Source organism: Folsomia candida, unplaced genomic scaffold, assembly GCF_002217175.1.
Source record: "Folsomia candida strain VU population unplaced genomic scaffold, ASM221717v1 Fcan01_Sc003, whole genome shotgun sequence".
NCBI classification, from domain to species: Eukaryota; Metazoa; Arthropoda; class Collembola; order Entomobryomorpha; family Isotomidae; genus Folsomia; species Folsomia candida.
This window is the reverse complement of record NW_019091195.1, coordinates 10,221,577-10,243,696: the sequence shown is the minus strand read 5'-3', so window position 1 is coordinate 10,243,696 and position 22,120 is coordinate 10,221,577. Positions and strand designations below refer to the sequence as shown.

The following is a 22,120-nucleotide window of genomic DNA, read 5'->3' as shown; positions in this document are numbered from 1 at the left end:
AAAGTTATTTGAATTTGTTACCGAAAACCAAAGGCATCAATTAGCAACCCACATGATTCCGTGCAAAAGTTTTGCAGTGGTTGTATTACATGTCGTAAATAATTAAAAACTGTAGCCCATTGTTCATACATACAACATTACGTGTTATCATTAAACTCACTCCAAAGCTTTTTAAGTCCAAAACTGAAAAAGGAATTATTATAGTTGCAGTTAAGTCAGTGCTTAAATGTGCATACATATTTTTATATGAGTAAATTACGACCAGAAATTTTGGTTATGCTACAGACAGGAAAATTAAGATAATCGCAAATCAATTACTTACCTTCACAATTTTGCTCGTCCGTCCTGTCCAAGCAGTCTAGCTTTCCTAAACAAAAACCAACCATACAATAAATGCGCGTACTTGTATACGCAGGCCATTTATCTCGCAAGTAATTATTGTAATTATTGATCCCACAATTCCCCTTGTCCGTCACATTTTACATGCATAGAAAATCATGACAAAATATTATGTAATTGTGAGTGCATAATTTCCTGACATGATAGTGCAGATTCTATATTTTAGCTGCTGCAACAAACGTACCATCGCATTTCTTAGAGTTGCTGATACATTTCAAGTCACATTGAAACTGGTGGGACGCACACCCATTCTCTGGAATATAAATTAGTCATCACGGATTATTGTTACCATTAAAGCAACGATGAAAATTTGTTATTTATTATTTTTATACGTTTTTTCACATCATAATGGTTTAAAATTTATGGAACAACTTCAGCTGTGCCCTGACCTCACCAAAAAAGTGTATTAGTTTCATTACCACAGTCTGGCACCTTCTCCATGTGTGCTCAGTAAGTGAGTGGAAAATTAATAGACATCACGAATTTCAGACGTGAATGGTGTAAATAAGTGTTATGGTGGCTATTTTAATTTACTTCGTATATTTCACCCTTTATATTAGTGAACGTTTGCCTAGAGGACTTTATGTCTTCATGGTTAATTCATTTCGCCAATAAAGTCATTACATTGATTATTGTGTGAAGAAGACAAGTGGTCAAAAAGCAGAAAGCAAAACGACAGCAACATGCCGTATTGAAGAGCTTGGAGTCTCAATTATCCTCCAGACATATTTATCTCAGCTTTGTTATCCATGCAATTTCAGTTGATAGCACGGACATGCATGTAGCAAATCAAGTACAAATCAAATACGTATATAGAAAAAAAGTGGAAAGTACCAGGGCATTGCGCTTCATCTTCGCCATTCGGGCAATGTTTAATTCCGTCACATTGTTCATCGGAGCTATATTTAGGAAATATTTAAATTTATGTGCACATTTGTACACAGAAAGCGCAATAAGCTCCCCGGAAATAAAACTTTAAGGAAATTAATAGAAAATGCAAACCAAATAAAAACTGGGGATCCATCGGAGCATCGAACTTGATCATCTGCACGACACCCATCTTTGCGAGAGGGGTGCGGCCCTGGATGAACAACGGAAGACCCATTCTCCGAGGTGGGATATCGGGGTGGAGGCGTTGGCCGGGCTGTAGTGGTCCTCGGCGTTGCAGTTGTCGACGTGGTCGTCGTTGTTGTTGGTGTCGTTGAGGGAGCTAAGTACATAAATCATACACGCTTTTAAAGTGCAACAAAAATTCACGCACACTTGGATGCAAAAAAATCATATGCGCATGTCAACTGTGCAAATCTAAAATATTCGAATTATAGTAAGCAGAATAAATAAACAATTATATGAAATTAGAAAATGTTGCTTTAAAAATGAAATAGTATTACGGAAACCGTAAATATTCAATTAGATATCTTCTTGACAAGGGACACGCAAATAAATACTCATGTAGCCTTATTAAAGAAATAACACTGTTTAATACAAAAAATATATTTTCAATATATTGACGAGGTCCATGAGTTTCCTTGCACCGCTGACAATTTTTGCAGGTTCTATCCCCACTACTTTCACTCGTAAGTTATATTTGTTCATGGTTTTGAGTTTGAGAATTTCTAAAAAAAATAATTGACAGTTCCAACACTAGATATTCACCAAATTAATATTTGACAATTTTGATTTGAATTCGTAGAAAACCTCAACTCACAACTTCAAAATTTAAATTCAGATGATATATGCGTCTATGTGCATAGTCATGGTATGAATGCGCGACACACAATGTAAGTATAGTATATTTGCTTACCACATCCTTGTTCATCGGTATTATCATCGGCCCCACAGTCATTTATTGAGTTGCATCGGCTAGAAATGTCGACACACACACCGTTTCGACATTGGAGTTGTCCGTCGGTACAAGCTTCATCAGGTACTAAAAAGCGCAAATTGCATTCAATAGCCATGCAAAACTAATAAGAATATATAATACACGATTGCCAATCTTCTAAACTCAACTACATGGCGGCGAAAAAAAACAATTTTGCGCTTTCATTCTTATCAATGCGGCAAACTCGAGTCGATATCGATCGACACATCGTCATCTATTTGCGTAAATCTGGATTCATCTAATTTTCCCAAAGTAGTTTATGACCGAAACTTGTTGATTGTGAAAAAGTTTAAGAACTCTTGGATAGCTTCTTATGCATGTCAATGCCATCCATGCATTTCAACTTCACAACCTTATCATTCGCGTAGTTAGATGCGTATGTAGCTGTACTATGTTCCAGTACTTTAGATAAGATTCGACAACGTCATTCAGCCAATCAATCCACTCACCTCCACCGACATCTCGTACAGTAAATCCATTACTCTGTACGCTAAGAGAGCCAATAGTTCCGACTTCCAAATACGTGAAAAACTCTTCTTCGACCTAGGACGGAATCACATTGAGTTATAGATTGCTGTCTGGAAACTCGGAATAGTGCGCTATAGTAAAAAAAATCTAACCTGGTCCTTTGTCATACCCACCAACCCAAGGTCAAATTCACACAAGACAAATGCAGGATTTTGAATATTTCTGCAACATAACCAATAATTTTTTAAATAAAATACATATACAAATATGTGTAATTATTATAACTGTTAGTTCGACGTAATTATATATCATACGTGAATTTTGTGACATAAAATCCCTCGATGTCAAAGCCCATAGAATTTTGAATTTGACCTTCTAACTCCTGTTGGTAGATTCTGAAAATGGACGATGTTTTTGACTCTAATGCGGGGCTCCAACTCTTTCCAATTGTGAGCGTAATGCGGTAGAATCCTGCATAATTGTTTTTTAAAAGAGCATTTTGAAAGATTTCCGTATATTTTAAAAATGCAAACAAATTTTCATACGTTTCTCAAAGCTTCCTAATGGAATATCTGAATCTGATCTACTTGTCGTGGCCGAAGGTTTTGGTCGGTAGTGGTAGATATCATTTCCTGGGGTCGGGAAGCCACCTGAGCCACCGTCTTCGTCCTCCCCTGAGAAAATGAGATCTTCGTCATCAGTTTCCGAGACTCGGGTCCTTCGACGTTTAGCACTTTCCGCGTCATGTGTCGAACGCCCAAGTGAGCTTTCACTTGTACTGGAAACGCTGGCCACCTTCCGTTGATTCAATTCCAGGGGACGACGATGGTGTTTATGCACCGGTGGTGAATGCAGTTGATGGTGGCGGGGCGACCATCCAAAGGAGTTCAAATCCTCCTGCACTTCTCGATTATGGTTGTTGTTGTCCACCCAGTGAAATCTACTTTTACTCGTGAAATTGCTCTTCCAATGTGCATTTTTGCTCGAGTGTGGTTTCACACCGACATTACGGCTGGACTTCTTAGGGTCTGATAATATTAAATTTAGTTCACTCCCATCATTTTCCTCGAAAACCAAGTCATTTTCCGGCTTCTGAAAAAAAACAAAGGTGAAAGTTTAGTTCATAAAAAATGATTAATCTAATTTATCGCTTGTGATTCAATTAAGCCATAAAATACGGGCGCATTTGTCTGAATGCCAACTTTGACATGAAATAAAATACATTTCGAGAGGAGCAGAGGATGAATTTATGTATGAAAGTTGTTGTCGGAGAAAGCGTGGAAGTGAATTTAGATTGTCGCTGCTTCATCAGGAGGATACGGCTGACTGACAGCTATAAGTTTATAAATTGTGACGAGTGGAGAAATTGGAAGAAGAGTGCATAGTCATCTTCATTTCGCTCAATAGTTAGTTCAAAAGCCAGGCACAATCATCACAATGAGCCTGCGAGGCAAACTTCTTCTGACTTTCCCGGAACATGGCTTTAGCTGAATTTGCTAAATTTAATTTGATGGATTCGAGTTGTGGATGTGAATTGTGAGAAAATGCACAGTTATACATAGTTCAAGCCAAAAAGAAGAATTGAAGCTACCAAAAAAAATCAAACCATTTTTCTCGGGAAATTGTTATTTTTCTCTATTGATCATGACTTCTTACACAAATGCATTAATCAGCTCGAGAAAGTGAATGCAGTGTGTCTGTCAATGTAATTTGTCACCTTCCGTTCTATGAAATCCGCTATCTATGCCACATTTCAGAAGAGAAACTCCCGGAAGAGACCCTGACTCTTTCGCCCGTCCACCTTTATTGGTTCAAAAGCTTTATACAAGTCGGAGAAAGGGGCATCATCATCCTGTCTACGTATTTATGTACATTCTCACTGCCTCCTCGTGCTCGCCAAACACAATTGCCTATCACATTAAGTAATTATTTTCATGGTATGGACAAACTGTGTCATCATATTTTAGCTTAAATGCGTCCAATCTATTTATTGTTTCTCGCCCCACACTCTGTTGAAATCGGATTATGCAACTATTCTGCCTATAGCGTCACCTTGTATCCACTGATAATTAGTGTTGACTTCTCCCTTGTTTGGTAAATGGTTGGAGAAATCTCAGAGTTAAAGTGCATAGAGTATGTACTGCTTAATACATTATCAATTACTTTGCTATATATGTATGCACTATGGATGTAGATAGGAAATACAGGTCTACAAAGTCTCAAAAGGGGAGAAAGCATATTATACTTGTAAATTGATGCTGTTAACTTGATTATAATCCTTAAATCTTTAGCGAGAGCAGCACACCTTTCCCACCACTTAACAGGGCCAGGCAGGAACCAGTGCAGCTTCGATTGGTCCATCGAAGTGAATGATATAAAATCCTCCAAGTTTGTAATAAAGTTTTGACACATTTTTTTTAATCGGATCAAACTTGTCAGCAAACCATTAACTGATAATGAATGAATAATGAGATGACACTGCATTATGATTCAAGACATGAGTTGCGAAATAACACCAACAATTATAATTTATTTCTTAAAATACGAACCAGTCATCAAATTTGCTTCGCCGTGTAGTAAATTATCTACAACACGTAATATACATGCATATCCACTTAAAACATGTTCGCCTTGCATACTAACCTTACAAAATTTTCAGTATTCATGACTAAACATAAGTTAGTTGCGTTTGATAGATTAAACTTTTGAAAACTCAATGTCCGTCTCACTAAATAGTAATTCACGGCTTTACTCATGCTGTAAATAAATGGGACAGAAGCTGTGGGGAAAAGGGTATACGCAATTTAAAGTTGTATATTCCGGACCATGTCATTGTGTTTCCCGTGATAATCAGACATGGACGACGACGACGAGAACGACGACGTGTAGTACTAGTGAGTAAAAGATCCCATCAGCCCCAAATTGTCAGCCAAGAAAGCGAGGTTGTTGAGAGAGGCGAGGCGAGACAGGTAAATCCTTTTAATGAATTGACGCATTGCCTCTCGTCCTCTCTGCATGCCGCGTGTCCCTCTCGGAGACGTCAAGCCTTCCCATCCGACCGACTAACCACCACTTCTGGCTGAGAATCTACATGAGTGAGGCTGAGATGTTCACAAGGAGATTTAGTTACAAAAGCCACTCTAATGGGTTTCCTCAATTTTTCTCACATTTCTCCACTCATTACGAATTCTCAGCATCGCATGAACATCCAGTAGTTTTGATCAGGTTATCAGGAATGAGTCCAAGATTTTGAATTTAAATTTGCGACCATATTGTCATTCGAGGCAGAGAGTGGAATAGCTTTGTCCGCTTAGCGAGCCATCTTCTTCTCCAGAAACAGCAAGCTAGCAGGTCATCAACAATATGAACACACCTCTTCATGCTTTCCTAGCTCTAAAGGATCGCTGCTTATGCAAACGACATAAAAATCCCTACCAATGAAAAGAAATGAAGCTCCCAAAATATGCCAACTACCAAACTTTCATATTTTTCATCGTTGCTTCAATTGTGGCTGTGGGTAAGGTTTCGAACGCTCTTTTTTATAACCTGAAAGTCCTCCTTCCTACTCATTCGTCTCACTCATGATCATTCTTAAGTGGATTTAACCGAAGGATTCAGTCCAAAGTTATTTAGACCACCACCGTTGTGGTTAGATAACCGCTTTCTCTTCAGAAAAATAGTAACCAAGTCAAGAGAAAGTATATGGTTAGAAGTCGTCTCATCGTCAAAACTGCATACATAATATGAATAATAATATGTGCGTCTGATTTGCCGATTAATTGTATATCTGCTGCGTATTTATTCTATAGTAAATACATGTAAGCATATGTTACATGTTTTATGAATGAATTATACGTAAAAAGTGCAAATCTGCGTTTGCATGTATCACGACGTGTCCTTGTGTGTAATCGAATATAAATATATCGAATTGCAATGTATCTTTCTTATTATGCATGTACAAATGCATGGATGGCTTTTAGACAACTTGGAAACCATGAGAGATTGGTGATGTTGTGTGTGTGAGCAAGTGAGCTTTTGGTGAAAGCAGTTAGAAATTGTTTCCTGATCTCATCCATCTTCTCTTGACTTGTTGACTGGAGAGTTTTTAGCTGATTTCATGCCTTCAAGGGAGCAAAACAGAAACATAGGAAATGGAAGCACAAAGGAAGGCGTCATGAATTTGGATGCGTTGGCGAGTTGCTTGACGAGGAATCGGTGATCTCGTAATAATTTGACAAACTTCAGACTTGCACTTAGCGTCGCCTAATCTAAATATAGAGGAATGAGATGAGAACTCTGCCTGTTGTCAAAAGTCGAGAACTGTGCGAGATGGGTTGGTTTTGAGATCCCATGAGAGAGTGAGGCTGGAATCGCTTGGTTGAGTCATAAAAGGGACCGCATTATTGCCAACTCAATGGAATTCGTCGTCTTTCTTCAGCCTTCCAAGAAGTTTGTTGTGCGACTAGCGAGTGTTAAATTGGAAAGTGGATAAAAGTGGTAGGTATGTATAAATATACCACTTTTTGAGTGCTACAAAATCTATGCTTAGTTTTTGCTGCAAATGCCATAAAATTGAATTCATGAAAATTTTTACGTATACAAAGAATAACATTGGGCGATTTCGTATGTATGCTTTTCCTCTGTGATATATGACGTTTATAATGGGGCTGCTTTTTCCGAAATGGGGTTCCAGTTCCAGTTGTTAACCTTAATACGCAGCAGACAAAGTGTTCGCCGATTCCCCCACTACTAACTTGTCCTAGTTTGTCGGAAAAAAAATGCTGCTACTTTGTTTTTGTGTTGTGGGTTCATGAATGCAAAGTCTGTTTTTGTGTTGTGGGTTCATGAATGCAAAGTCTGTCCTTTAGTCTGTATGACATTCGTGTCCACAATCAACATACAGCTAAATTTCATCTCTAACTAGCGGGAATGTTAACGCCTCGAAGTACAAGTAAAAACGGATTAACCATTGACACTTTATGATGCTCGATTTCCATCAACGAGTTGGCATAATGAATTGCAAAGTAAATAAACGCGACGATTTTTCAAAGAGAGATGAGACAGACAGGAAAAAAGATCCGGAACAAATCAGGCCAAGAGATTCTTGCTTAATGATAGCAGAACTTTATGTTATTCGCCTTTTCGCTGCAACGTGCGGTGGTGGAAGTTGTCCTGATGATGAGATATTTAGAATCGATAGATTTTATACTCGATCAAGACTCATCCGTTTTCCATTCCAACACACAACTAAATACGTACATATAACAAACCACCTGGACATGTGCTCGTCGTACTTAAATGTTAAATGCAGTAAATTATCTGACAACATTTGGTTTGGCACATGTTTTATTTGATAAAGAGCCAGAAGCAGTAGAGTGGTTTGATTTTAGCATTGACTTTATACTTTGTACATACATAAACACATTTTATTGCAGTAACCTGGTTTAAATGCATCGTACAGAATGTAAATGCTCGTAAATAATTAATTTTTATGTAATTGATTTAAAAGTTTTAAATTAAAACTTAATTACGCACATAGCACAACGAGTTCTGTGATCTAAATATTTGCTGCAATTGTTATCAAAGAATTCCACAGAATATTCATCAGATTTGTCATGAGCGAAAGGTATGTGTATTTATACTCATGTTGGGAAATCTCAGAATTTCAAGTGTCGGCTGTATGCGTGTTGGTATTTATTTACCTCACCCAGGACGAGTCACCACATATTTTCCTGATTGAATGGAAGAAGTGTGAAGTGAATGCACGATAAGGAGGATAAAGTAACAAGTACAGATAAGAAGATGATGTAATAAGCCTTAAAAGGTTGCAGGATATATTTCGTTCTTTCTTGGCGTCGGGAATTCCTTCAACTCTTCCAAGCAGCTTTTATGCGACAAATCTTTTTTGAACGTACACTTGGTCCATAAGCAAGCGCAGCGCAGTTTCTTTTCTGTTCTGAGACAGCTTTTATCAGAGAATAAGTTAAATATTGGCAATAGAGATTAATTCCATAGGATAGAGGGAACTAAGAACTGGAGAAGAACGTGCGTGATGAAATTGTCTTGTTCAATTATCTGTATTTCCGCTGCACAGAAAACGAAAATACACTTGTAACAAACATGAGAGCATTTCTCGGGAGACGGTCTCCAATGAAATGCATCAGATGAGACGCAGTATTTTACCAGATTTGGACTACTCCTTTTACTTACTTGATTTGGAATTGCCAGATTACTCTCAAAGTACAGGACTGTTCTCTAAAGTGGAATATATTCAAGTTTGGCCATCAATTCATCTATCGGGAATTGGAGAATGCAGAAGAGGTTGCTCTCCCGTTGGCTACCTTGTGAAGATGAGGCAACTGTTGTTGTGAGTGTGAAGTGGAAAGCAGGAAACCAAAGTTAAAGAGACACTTTTCGAGAGATAACAACAACAACAACTAAACTAAAGCAACACTTTTTCTATCCACTCCAATATCAACTATGTGTGCTGAAAGCCTGGCTGGATAGCAGCAGTAAATATGCAGTCGAACCAACCAAACTACTCTCTTTTCATGAGATCTCGCTCAGCTTTTAGCATATTACGGTGCACACTCATCCATCCACTAAATAAACTTTTTCATCCGTTTGCAAACTCTCTCCTTATCTGCATATTGCTTATTTCCTAAATCTGATGAAGAGTGTGAATTGAAATGGAATGTTATTACAAATATTATTATTACAAATAGATATCTCCCAAAGTTGCTTAAAAATAGAGTTGGAGGACGTTTTGTAAAATTGGCTATAGGTTTTGTCTGAGTATAATTAAGAAGCGCCATAGGTGTCAGTTAGACTATCTACTTAAACACCTTCGTCACATCTTATAAAGAAAGTGGACCAAATGGAGATGAAGCAGGACTGCACCAAGTGAAAGTGACAACTTGTGCCAGGCAGCGTGTGTGCTATTGTCCGTTTTTTGCACACCGATGGCAAAATCTGATGGCTACATATATTTATACGTCGCTGACTTGTATCGAACTGTGCTGGAGATCACGATAATGATACTTTTTGGAAGCATCATATCTTCAACACAAAGCTTTATTGTGTATTCAACTAAAAAAAACTCCGTGAACATATTTCTGCCGAGTGAGGCAATAAGCACGCTGACTAAAACCACTTTTGAATTTAAAATGACGTTTGAGAGATGAGTAGTAAATTGCACGTGACAACTAAGCAGTTCCAATGCGTGATTATGTAGTTCAATTCCGGCATTTTGATCTGCACTCACATTATGATTCCAGATTTCAGTGAGATAATATGCGTAACATGCAATGCCAGTTGTTTTATCTGGAATTGAACAGATTAATTGCGAATTAATGGCCCATTGCACACATTCGACGATAATGAATACAAATATCGTCATACGTATTTTGTAGAGGGGACACCAAAAAATAATTTATATAAGTTTTGTGTATTGGTTTTTTGTATGGATCAAATGACATCATTTCGCAAATTAAAAAATAGTGTTGCATAAATGGTTGTAATCTTGTTTCCTTTGCTAAAAGTTGGGGCTAGACATACTTTTCTTAACAGCATGCAAGGTTGTTCTTTCAGTAGCCAAGCAGTTAAGCAAGAATTAGATTCATGGGCATGAACACATACATGCATGCATAGATTTATGGTGAGTTAAGTACAATGATCCAACCAGGGAGTCAAGCTAACCATAAACCAGGTTTCTGAATTGAAAGTGCAGTCAACACTGACTGACTCACTACATTTTACTGATGTGAATTGGTGGTAGAAGGCAGTTTTCGTATTGCTTTGGTCCCAAACAACTCTGTCTCCCAACAAGCGAGCCATTATACCAAGAAACTCCAATTGTTTGTCTCTATGTGTTCCAATATCTTTTAGAGTCTGCCACACAGACAGCCAGCCAGCCATTGGAGAGATGCCAATTTGGGTAAAAAATTGTCGGATTCGCGATTATTTTAAGTCATAAAAGGAGCAAGGAACTCAAATTGTGATCAATGAACATGAAAACATGAATTGCCATTTTGCCATTAATGACACACAAATACATGAAATGCGCGCACCCAAAGAACCACCAGCAGTGGACAATAAACCACGGAGATAACGGAGTAAGGTCTCTGCCAGAAAGTCAATCAGCCAGGTCCACGCAAAGTGTATAGCTAATAAATATCTGTATGGGGTGTATGACAGTATTAACCAGAAAATAACTTGTCATTTCTTAATCGGCGGCTATTCTTTGACGGGTCGAAATTGACGACTGTCAAAACATGGAGCGTTTATTTGACTGCTAAAAAAACGTGCCGATTCATCAAGATCCAGTTAAATGAAGAATAAAAAATGTCCTGCATATAATATGATGCATTGTTGAAACTTAGCATCCCCAAGTCTATGAAATACAATACAATTTCCATGCCAGGGAAATCCCAAACATTCCGGAACTCCCCGAATTTCTGTCGTTATATAAAGCTTGAACTTTTCATTTAAAACTTTATTCGCAATGGAAAAGAAGATTGATTCCAGTTGGCAATTTCGCTAATGTTGACTCTTGGATGGGTTGTTGACTAACACATCAAGATTCCGTTTTTGTACTACCTACCTACTTACTACACATAGCCTTGTCTCGTACTATGTCTGTTTTTGTATAACTGCATGTTCACCAAGTTTATGTTGAGTAATGTGCTCTTCTCCTGGTAAGGAAGTGATGAGCTCATTTGATACATGTCTTGCCCGATAAGAAATTTAAGGAAGGCGATGACAACTTAATGATTCATTGAATGAACCATTGTATCCAATATGGTTACTAAAGATTTCGTCTACACGACCGAATGCACGACTTAATGGCCCCACTACATGGACCTAATTGAGTGACAACCAGTTGTTGAACTCTTTACTAATTACGCCGAAAATATTATATGCAGTTGTCTCAAAATACCGATCCCCATACAAGCAATTCATCTTTTTTAACGGGATGTATCGTTCGTTGTATGTAACAAAGATATTTTGCTCATTTCTCATCCGAGACGGGACGGCCTAAGTTAACAATAATAAACAACAAATAAAAAGTAAGCAAAAAGTTGGTTCCGTTTTTTGTGTTTGCCAAAAGTGAACCACAACAATTTATACACTTATCTATCCAGCATAAACCTCCAGGATAAACATGAAATTTTCCAGTGATGATGGTCTTTTTGGCTGCTTGTGTGAAGAAAGTGACTAATCCGAGTTGAGTCATAAGATGAAAGCCATTATTAAGTGCAGTCACTCAAGAATGGTTCATTTCTTTGCTAGCATGAACGTATAGTAAATGTACCAAGTGTTGAGATATTGGTCGTTTCACAGAAATCCAGTCAGAGAACAGTTTTGCATTGGAGTTGTTGGTTTCATCGGAAAGTTTTGGATAAGTTTGGTGGTGCTTGGACCTCCCCCATCGCACTATATTACTTCCATATCCATCTCTCCTTCCGCTCCCCAACTCCCACTTCCACCCTTTGATACGTAGCGTAAGATACCAAATAAAAAAAATAGCCGCCAGTGTGGCGCCGAAAATATCGACAAAGTAAGTCGGAGTCTGCGAATTGGGACAGATATACATTACAACATTAGATTTCACCAACTTGACGCTGGTTTGGCTGGTGCCCCTCTCTGCCTCCGAATCTCCTGGAGAAGTGGAACGGGAAGACTCCACTAACCAATGCAACACAATGGCCAACTTTCCTGCTCCAACTCGCTGTGCAGTTCCCTTTTGAGTGTGCTGGATTACTCCAACACCCAAACGGAGACTTTTCGGGGATAAAGATTGAATTTATCACCATGTAAAGAAGGATCAGAGGACACAATGGTTGCATCCCCAAATTCACCCTGCTTGCTCCCCTTTGCTCCACGCTTTCGGTTCGCAACATTACAATACTTCCGAAATGAGATGCTGACTTCCCATTAAACTACAAATAAATACATTTATTACCTATATTTAACTATGCGCTTTACACACTTGGCCCCCATGCTCCTCTTCATAATGTTGTTTCACGGATGCACAAATAAGTGACCTGATCTTGTCTCATTCAACGCATTTCAAAAGTAGCAGAATGAGTAGCAGATAAATTAGTAGCGTTTTGGTGTAGTAAATATACATTTTAAAGAGGGGGTTCTGATACTTAATCAATTTAACTTATCCTGAAATAGTACATTTGGTCTGCAATAATTACCCTATTAACCAACAATTAGGGCCGCCGAGGTCAAACAAAACTAGGTCGCATGATCTTGTGTACAACGAAATGAAGACAGGTTTGAAATTTCTTTGCAACCAATACACACATTGACCGGTGAAACCCTGGAATCTCGCACGAACAACAAATTGACCAGAAGTGATAAAGTTTTGGATGCTCATCATCCTCCTAATTCCATTCCATCTAGGAAAGAATGGAAGGAGTAAATCACTTGGCCGAACCCCGTGACCAAATATGCACTTCAATTTTACATAAAAGACATTTTAGCCCGAGGAAAGATCAAAACGAAATCAAAGTTTAAGCCAAGACTGTGTTCTTGAGGGAATAGTTCTATAATGGAATACGGCCAATACAGCAGCAGGTGAACAAACCAGAGACGCACCTATATTTACCCTTTCAGAGTATCCTCCTCTCTTCAAATTCATCATACTTTTTAAAAAGCATCGTATCATGTTACCTGGCTTATTATTATCTCGTCTTTGTCTAAGAGTGGAGATTTCATCCTACCATTTCAAATACGTACACTTACGTAAGTAATGTCTACATACATACGTAGATCTATGCGTATCTGTCTCGGCCAAAAATGTGTGACTCCACTCAAACCTACGTCAAACATTAAATCTTAATTTTAGTGGCCTGATTGACCTTGTCGCACGTAGAAACAAATAGACTTTACAAATGTTCTTATTAGATTTCACTCTTTTTTGTATCAACGACTTCCTTTACCGGTGCGACTTCCTCCTCTTATTATTGCTTATTATTGTGTCTACAAAAGAAACTAAAACATTTTTGCTGCTTTAAAAATGATCATTCATGCGTTTCGGCTGCTTATGCAACTGTAATAATACACTGTCCAGAACATTAACACCCCTTCATCAACACAACATAAATTGTGTAATGTCTGATATTTAGTTGGCCATTTACTACAAAACCAAAACTAAGCCATGCAAGAAATAAAAACTCGTTATGCTACTGGAAGGTATCAAGTCGTTTGTTCCATATTTTGTTCCGTCGTTCGTGTCAAGTTCGATTTAATTTTGGGAGAATAACTTGCACGACATCCTTAATTGCATATATATATATTTGTACATATGTTGTAGTTATTATAAATGGGATGAAATTATAGTTGGAATATCTCTGCTGTCGGAAGGTGAAGATTGTGATTACTGTGCAGTTTCATGGATGGATAATAGATGTTGGTCGGGCCAAAAGCCTCAAGACGTGAGGAGAGACAAACCAAGTGCAAAGTCTCATGTTCGCACGAATAAGCTAATTACGAGAACGACGAGGAGTGTGCCATGTCACCCCATGTCGGATGGAGATACTCGTCGACTCTCTCTGTGAGACAAAGATCAAAGATTTAGCTGACGAGAACTCAAAGAGGAAACAAAATGGAAAGACGAGATTCTGATCTGGCGCAGCAGGGAACTAAATTGGCGATGGCGATGATGACTTGATTGCTGTAAAATTCGCCAACATCCTATGAAAGTGAGACGCGATCATGAAACACTTTTCTTTTTATGAATGTTTCAACATTTTTTCAGCTGAAATGGCTAAAAGGTTCACGAGGTGAACGTTATACATTACGAATTAAAAACATTATGTCCGCCAACATACTCAACGTGCATCATAAATTTTAATTCCATTTAATTTTATTAATTAATAATTCTGGTGTGATGATGAAAATGTTGAGTACAGAATCACGATTTTTAAAGAAATATGTTTTTATATTCTGAAAACATTTGTAATTGCACTGCGTAAATTTTAAAGGAGCAGCAATTTATTGAACATGACGTAATTTCGCATTGAAGATGATTTATTGTTATTTTCACTCAGAAGAGTAGTACGCTTCACTACTGGAACAAGAACTGTCGACAAAAGCAAGCTAACAGGTCACAGTCGTCATACTTTGCAAAGTTTGAAGGAAAGTTGATGCCATTAGAGACGAACCGATACAACTGCGTTATTTCCATCAAAACAAATTCATGTTCACTTCCATACGTACAATCGACGGTGTCTGTGGTAATAAAGTACGAATCAATAGACGCCAGCGAAAAGACAGCTACATGGATATGTCTATGGGGTGCTTTATTTTAGACCCCAATAATTTCCAGTGCCATCAAATAATTGCAACTACTGGAGTGGAATTAGCTATCTGCGAACACAATTCAGCGCAATTTTGATGAGAACATGCAAGAAGGGGTTGATGTAGTATAGTAACCCAAGCCTTTGCAGACGATCCAGTTGTTATTGGCTCGTTTGTTCGCCGTTTTGCGGATATTTGCAAGCATCTGGAACAGTTTACATTTATTTTGTTAATGGTTTGAGTGTAGTGATTCTCCGAGTTGTCTCCCATACTGTATTGGTTGGGCTGAAACGGTTATAATTTCTTGCAACTGATTGTGAGCAAAAATTCGCCAGCTTCGTCTCTAGGTTGGACTAAAATCAAAAAGTAATGTGAACGTTTTTATGAGGAGCATTAAAAAACGGATGATTCACATCCAGCCAGATCCAAATGCTGTCATGTAATGTTCATGTTCCCTTTTCTTGGATTTCCGGTATTCCCAAAGTTTTATTGCTATTTCCACCTCGTTCCTCCCCGCATAATTTATTAGAAGTCTTTAACCCATGACGAATCTAGTCTGTCTCTGAGCTATGTAGCCAGCCAACTCGGCAACAACTTTGTGAGCTGGATGCTTGTGTTGTGCCTCTAAAAGTGTGCGTGGATGCATATACATAGCCAAACTATGCATAATCCCTCGAAGAAGAAAGGTTTCAAACATTGTAGAAGTTGAGCTATTTTGAATGCAGTCATTTTGTCTCATGTCAACTCATCCATTGGTTTGTTGACATTTCACACCCCTCTGATTTGCCTTTAAAATATATTTGGACAAATAACGACACCACACAACATACAAATGGAGATGAGAGAGACTTTTCCATGGATGAATATTCCTTCTATGAAACAACTCACTAAAAACTCCCACTCAAAACATCCTCTTCATAAACTCGGTCGTCGCATGGAAAGAGTCACACAAACTTGGAAATCTAAACTAAAATTTAGTGGAAACTCTCTGGATAATTTTAGAGCACGAACTTTTGACTCTGAGTAGAAAGAAATTCTAAAACTGTGGACCAATTGGGTATTTATGCATGCGTAAGTATGCACTTTTTCTGGGGCGTCAGTTCAGCTACAAGCCACAGTATTTCCCGCATATCTTAACAACTAACCTGCTGGTTTACGACCAACAATTTATTATTCTACTGCAATTTCAAATATCTCTTTTCTTAGCACATGCGACGGAAATTGGTTTCTTGCACAGGGATTTAATGAATTGCCCACCCACCCACCACAACTTACTACCACGGGTTTGGTTAAGTTGACAGTGAGTTACGAAGATTCTTGCTGATGATGCTGTTTTAATTTAACAAAAACTGAGATGGATCTATAGTCACGAACCGTCAATCAGTGGATGCGCATTAGACGTTTCCTTTAAAATTGATTTAGCGTACAAGTGCTCGATTTAATTGGTGGCTGCTGACTGAATAATTAAAGCTTCTTGATTAAAATAAATGACTGCCAACTTTGTGTGGTTAGACCTCGTCGCGTATCACTCCACCAGCATTAGATCATCATCATCAACAATATATAAAATACACATAATACTATAAAAATCATTGTGTTCATATTTAATTAGACATAGCAGACTGGTCTATTTTCTTTACTGGATGCACAGTACGAGGTAAAACTGAAGCTGGTAATTTATCACTCTTTGTTGTGTTGGTTGTATGTACGAGGGCGAAAATTATATATGCGAGTGATCCAAGATGCACATATAACACAATTAGATGATAATATTTGATAAGATCATAAGACAGTGGAGATAGCAGGGGAATGACTGCATAAATACTGCCCTTAAAAGGAAACTGCAAGCAGCTTTTGAAAGTACATTTTTTCCATTTCTTGCGCTGCGTACATTTTGTACGATAGATAAGTCTTCTTCCTTTGTCATCCTTTATTACACATCCATTGTGAAAAGATGATGCAACCTGAAATTGAGTACCTCATCTGACTTTAAACTCTTCTTGTCTCAAAAACTTTGCACATTATGTAACAATAATACACGCATAGACGCTGACTATAGACGTGCTTCAAATAATGCGAGTGCCAATGTCTGACGCAACGCACAGACTGGACAGAGATTTCATGTTGGAAAATGTCAATTCTTACATATTGAAACTTTGTCTGGCCTTTCTTCAGTGTGCTTCTGTGCAGGAATTAATAGGGGTGAACAAAGGAGATACAGTTGCTAAACTTGTAGATGGACCGAGTATTGTGTTGCAATGTGCGAGTTTTATGGCAATTTATCCAAGTTTTGTAATAGTGAAATATTCCAATTTATGCACATGAATAACTGCATTAAATATGATCAGACTCGTGTATACATATTTGGAAAAATGTGCCATGTGTTAATTGCATGTTCATTGATGTGGAAAATACATATACAAAGTGAAAAAAGTATCCTAGACAGGATCAAACACACCTGCATCAGTTGGGGTGCTGTGCAATTTATCTATTAGATCGCATCATATAAGTACATTGTTATTAGACCACGCATTTCGCATTGTTTTAATTTCATGGCATTATAAATAAAACGATCCAAGGTTCATATCATAAGATCGAAAGATCAAACCAGAATAGTGTCCAGTGAAAATGAAATGAATCTTATTTTAAGCATCCATTGTGTCATCCATTCAAAGGCGGCATATATTTGTATGGAAGGCATTCACCTCTTTTGATACACAAGATAAGTGCATCTACTGCCCAACTATGAGGGAGGAGATTAGCTCCATACCACATAAATAGACAAAAGCATTCCAAACACATTAACTAAAATTAATCCTTCCCCTTGTATGTATTCGGACTATTTTTATTTGATCTGCTACAGATCACCCACCAACCATCACATGAAATCTGTACCAAAGAAATTATCTCATCAGTCCCAGTACATGTAAACTTGTGCTTTTCTCACTTATCCACATCGGCTGGCTCATCGCTCGTCTTCCTTACATATTTACTACTAGTTCTTGTACGTACAAAAATTCCCATTTCCATACATATGTACAAATGTAAATCTTCATGCATAGCCAATGGTACATGCATACATATACCTTGGTCGATGACGCTTCTTTATTTTTACGCCGAGTCAATAGTTAGCAAGTTTGATTATGAAGCAATATGAGCTTCTGCTGGTGCAAAGTGACCTCAGCTTTGCTAGCCCGTGGTCTAAAATGCATAATAATTTACATTGCTTTTCAACAGAAGTCTGTTCTTTTTACGATGTTCCAGCAGCAACAGACTATTCGATCATGGAAATTCTGCATCAGTCAACAACACACTTGAATTTAATCGCTCAGAAATTAAGAGTTACGCATCTGTCCATCCAAAGGAATAACAAAGTTAAGTACTGGAGTTACTCGTTAGCAGTTCACCCTTTTCATTAACGATTTGATCATTGAGACAAAAAAGATGATTTGTCTGCAGGTTTATACATACATAAGAAACATCCATACAAGAAGAATGAAAAGTTAATTAGTTGTCTTCTCTAAACGTGTACTGACCTTCGTGCGGGGGTTGGTGTGGGCTAAGGTGAAGAGCACGAAAAGGCAGAGGAACGACAGAAGGGTCGACCCCTTCAAGCCGTTCTTCTTCGTCCAGCTCATTTCGTTTGTCCGCACCTTCCGCTTATCCCCCTGTCTTCACAGCCCTTGCTGACAGCCGTCTTCCGTGACCACCACCACTTTAAACTTGTACTTATTTAGCTCAACACCATCCGATTTTCCACCACTCAAGTACTTCTTCGCATTACTTAACAGAGTTTGCTTTTGCTTACACAACAATGTGGTCTTTCTTCGTCCTGGACTTGTTTCCGGATCAAATTACAAGAACTAGTCGAAGCCATCCAGCAACCAACCCTGCTTAAACTTTTAACGCCAACTACTAATCTAAAGAGTCTGCTGCCTGTTACGTCTCTTCATTTGGGCAACAAAGAGATTTTCCTTCTCAAGGAATCAATCACTTGTTCTCTAGTTTTTGTACCAATTTCTTGTTTTAACTACTTCACTTGAGCACACATTGCATCTGCATCTACATCCTTCTATGCATGCTTTATTTACAAACCAACAATGACTGTTGACACCGTCATCAATCAATCAGTCCTCGACAACTTTTAATGCAAATTGTAACTGGAGAGTTGCACTTGTGGGCTTCCAGCAAATGCATTTATTCCTTATCCGAAAATACACACGCAGATACACACACGTGCAATTGTTTATGTACCACTCCTCCTTTCCTCCACAAGTATACGTAATAGTGGACAAACTACAATATCCTCACTGATATTTGTGTTTAACTTGCCTTTGGCTTGTGGAATATGAAGGAGTTAAATGTACACTTATTATTTATTAAAAGATTTATACACTACTGTTCTCTGTGTCTGTGGTGGACAGACATGAGTCAAAGATGAGAATAGAACCAGGGCGAACTAAACTAAACTAACTATAGCAGCGTGAGTGTGAGGAATGTCTCAAATTGAGAAGATTTGATTCTAGTTCAAGAAGTCCATATAGGGAAGACGAGACTAAATAGTTATGTGTGAGCAACCTGGTCTTGTCACTTGCTCACTCGTCCTCTCTCTCTCTGTGCAGCTATTATTATTATTATTATTGTGGTTTTACTAGCACTGAGAATGGGCAAATTTGTCGTTTTTATGAAATTTGTCTCACTTCGTCCTCGCGAAAGGTGAGCAGTTGAGGATAATCTGAGAAGGGAAACTGTGACTTGCTTACAATCCGGCAAGCAGAGCAAGCCGACTGATCGAGGTTGAGAGTTCTCTCTCCCCTTCGTAACTCGGGCTGCTGCTGCTTCCTCCTTCCTTCTCGGGCAGTGATTCACAGCCAAACGCAAATTCACGACTTTACCTTCTTCTTCCTTACAACAACCCAAGTGAGATCAACGCGAAGCTGGAACACCTTCCACGAGAGATGAGAGCTCCAACCAATCTTGGAGTCAGTCAGAAACTCCATAACGTGTGTATTTACTCTGCTGTGTACATCATCATCATGTTCAGATTCTTCTTCACAAGCACAAATGCATCCGATAATAATATATACGAACGAACCACGAATCAAACAACATAATACACACACTAGACAAACTTTATGTGTGCACTAACTTTATGTAACTTACGCCCAGTTATTTCCTCGTTCGTATGAAATGAATTTTATTACGCGTCTCATACATGTAAATACAGACAACATTGTGGCTACGTACATAATATTGAACCACAGTTAAGCCTTTATTATTGCTAATAAATTTCGGTATATTTCTCGCCACTCGTAAAAAAATCAATCCATGTGCATATCGGAGGTAGAAAGGACAAGATTTATAAAAAAATGATGATACAACTTGATATAACGAGGCAAAAATTATTTCTACTCGTCGGTGCATATGCATATGTTAACGTATGCATGTGTTGGATGGAATCTAAAAAACCACCCAGAGCTTGGGTTGAATGTAAGCGATGCGGAATTTAAATTCAGAGTAATTACGCATGTATCTTATGAAAGTGTCAAATTAACCCCAATTATCATAAAATAATCGCGTCCTGCAACTAGAAACCGGCCACCATTCATTTACTCATTCAAGAATTTACATTCTTTTTATGCAGCACGCAGCTGCTGAATCATTGTTTTGTTATCTTTGTCTATCTACAGCGAGACAGACCTTTAGCATGCCTGCGGGATACTTTGCTCATTCGAGATGAAATTTCAAAAAATCTGACGGTACAAAATTGTTAATAGACGATAATACTTGGTTCTCCCTTTTATTTCCTGCATACCTACTTCAATACGACTAGTGTGTACAAAAACACGCAAACCCACCCACACACACACACACAGGTGAAGATGAGGTTTTCATATGTACTTTTTTGACGATGTGGTGTGATGTGGGCCTGAACTCCTGCACTTACACACTCTCACGGTGTCGTCACCATTAAGTTAGGTCTCAGGTGAATTCCATCCAAATCTAAATCTAATATTGAACATTGAGTTTCTTCCTGTTCGCATGTAGTGAAACCAACCCGACAAACCCAAATAACTCGTTTTTTAACTCGAGTACTGTCATAGACTGTCTCCCAGCAAATGATGACAAAGGAATGGACAGAGAGAGAAGTTGTCGAGAGTGTAAAATGTAATTTAATATTTGTTCGAATCCTTAATGCCGTCTCTATTTCTGAATTTTATTGTCGCTCTCTTTCTGTATTAGTCGATCCCCTGTATTTTTCGTCCCAATGCGGTTGGTGAATTCATAAAACTGCAAAATACAATATATGTGTGTGTTTGTACATACGAGTAGCATCCATCCATCCATCCACCAGCCAGATGACAGTGCATCTTGTGACGGAAGCTAATATGTTGTGCAAAACAACGGTGTCATACACTCCATAAAGTTGTGGTCAGACGTGAGGGTTATTAATAAGTATGTATGCATATACTTTATGACAAACTTGTATGAAATGACTTGTAGACATGTCACCCTTTCAGTTTTGTACATAAGTTTAGCCTACTTAAAAGCTTACTAAATAGCTACATCACTTGACTAATTGCACACCAAAAAAATAAACAAATACGGCTTCCTTCAACTTGCAGTTCACCGTTTAATAATCATCTGCCTACGATCTTCACAGTTTCAATTCGTACATCCACTACCCCACACAGCAGGTATCTCAACATTGAATAGCGTCATCCTACCGTTTAGCCAAAATTGTATGTCTGTAATACTTTGTTTTGACGAGAGGGAGACCAATGAAATCCATTCAACTTGAATTTGCACAATACTTAACTAGTTTTAACAAAAGTCTTAAAATTAGGAGATAATAGTTAGCAATCCGTTACAAAGCCCAACCCTCGTGACAGGTATCACCTCACCAGAGTCGCAGCATTTAATTTAAACTACAAAAGGTTTAATTATTTCGACTCGATGACTTTAGTGCTAACATGACAAATGTGCATCCCCTCCCCAAATGGACAACCCTTGTCAACTGTGTGCAAATTCGGTTGTATACAAACTCAAAGTGGT

At 38.2% G+C, this 22,120-nt stretch overlaps 1 protein-coding gene and 1 long non-coding RNA gene across 11 annotated transcripts in view; both read right to left on the bottom strand.

The window, feature by feature from the left end:
* The window catches only part of LOC110847796 (basement membrane-specific heparan sulfate proteoglycan core protein), a 50,546-nt gene extending 30,608 nt beyond the window's left edge, over positions 1 to 19,938 (bottom strand). For 6 of the 10 annotated variants that reach the window (XM_035850592.1, XM_035850598.1, XM_035850595.1 and 3 more), the window contains exons 1-10: positions 18,601 to 19,932; positions 3,298 to 3,844; positions 3,067 to 3,223; positions 2,905 to 2,974; positions 2,734 to 2,827; positions 2,204 to 2,329; positions 1,402 to 1,609; positions 1,234 to 1,298; positions 584 to 652; positions 323 to 367 (exon numbers count right to left, since the gene is read on the bottom strand). In XM_035850592.1, the coding sequence (XP_035706485.1) occupies positions 323 to 367; positions 584 to 652; positions 1,234 to 1,298; positions 1,402 to 1,609; positions 2,204 to 2,329; positions 2,734 to 2,827; positions 2,905 to 2,974; positions 3,067 to 3,223; positions 3,298 to 3,844; positions 18,601 to 18,702 (1,483 nt within the window). In that variant the 5' untranslated portion in view covers positions 18,703 to 19,932. Of the gene's footprint in view, positions 1 to 322; positions 368 to 583; positions 653 to 1,233; positions 1,299 to 1,401; positions 1,610 to 2,203; positions 2,330 to 2,733; positions 2,828 to 2,904; positions 2,975 to 3,066; positions 3,224 to 3,297; positions 3,845 to 18,600 lie in introns of all 10 variants that reach the window. The other 4 variants (XM_035850591.1, XM_035850593.1, XM_035850594.1 and 1 more) reach the window with 3 other exon arrangements.
* Positions 8,165 to 9,226, bottom strand: LOC118435146. The gene is made up of 2 exons (XR_004834532.1): positions 8,963 to 9,226; positions 8,165 to 8,838 (listed from the first exon to the last, which is right to left on the bottom strand). It is a non-coding gene; the product is annotated as an uncharacterized LOC118435146 (long non-coding RNA).
* Positions 19,939 to 22,120: the final 2,182 nt, after the last annotated feature.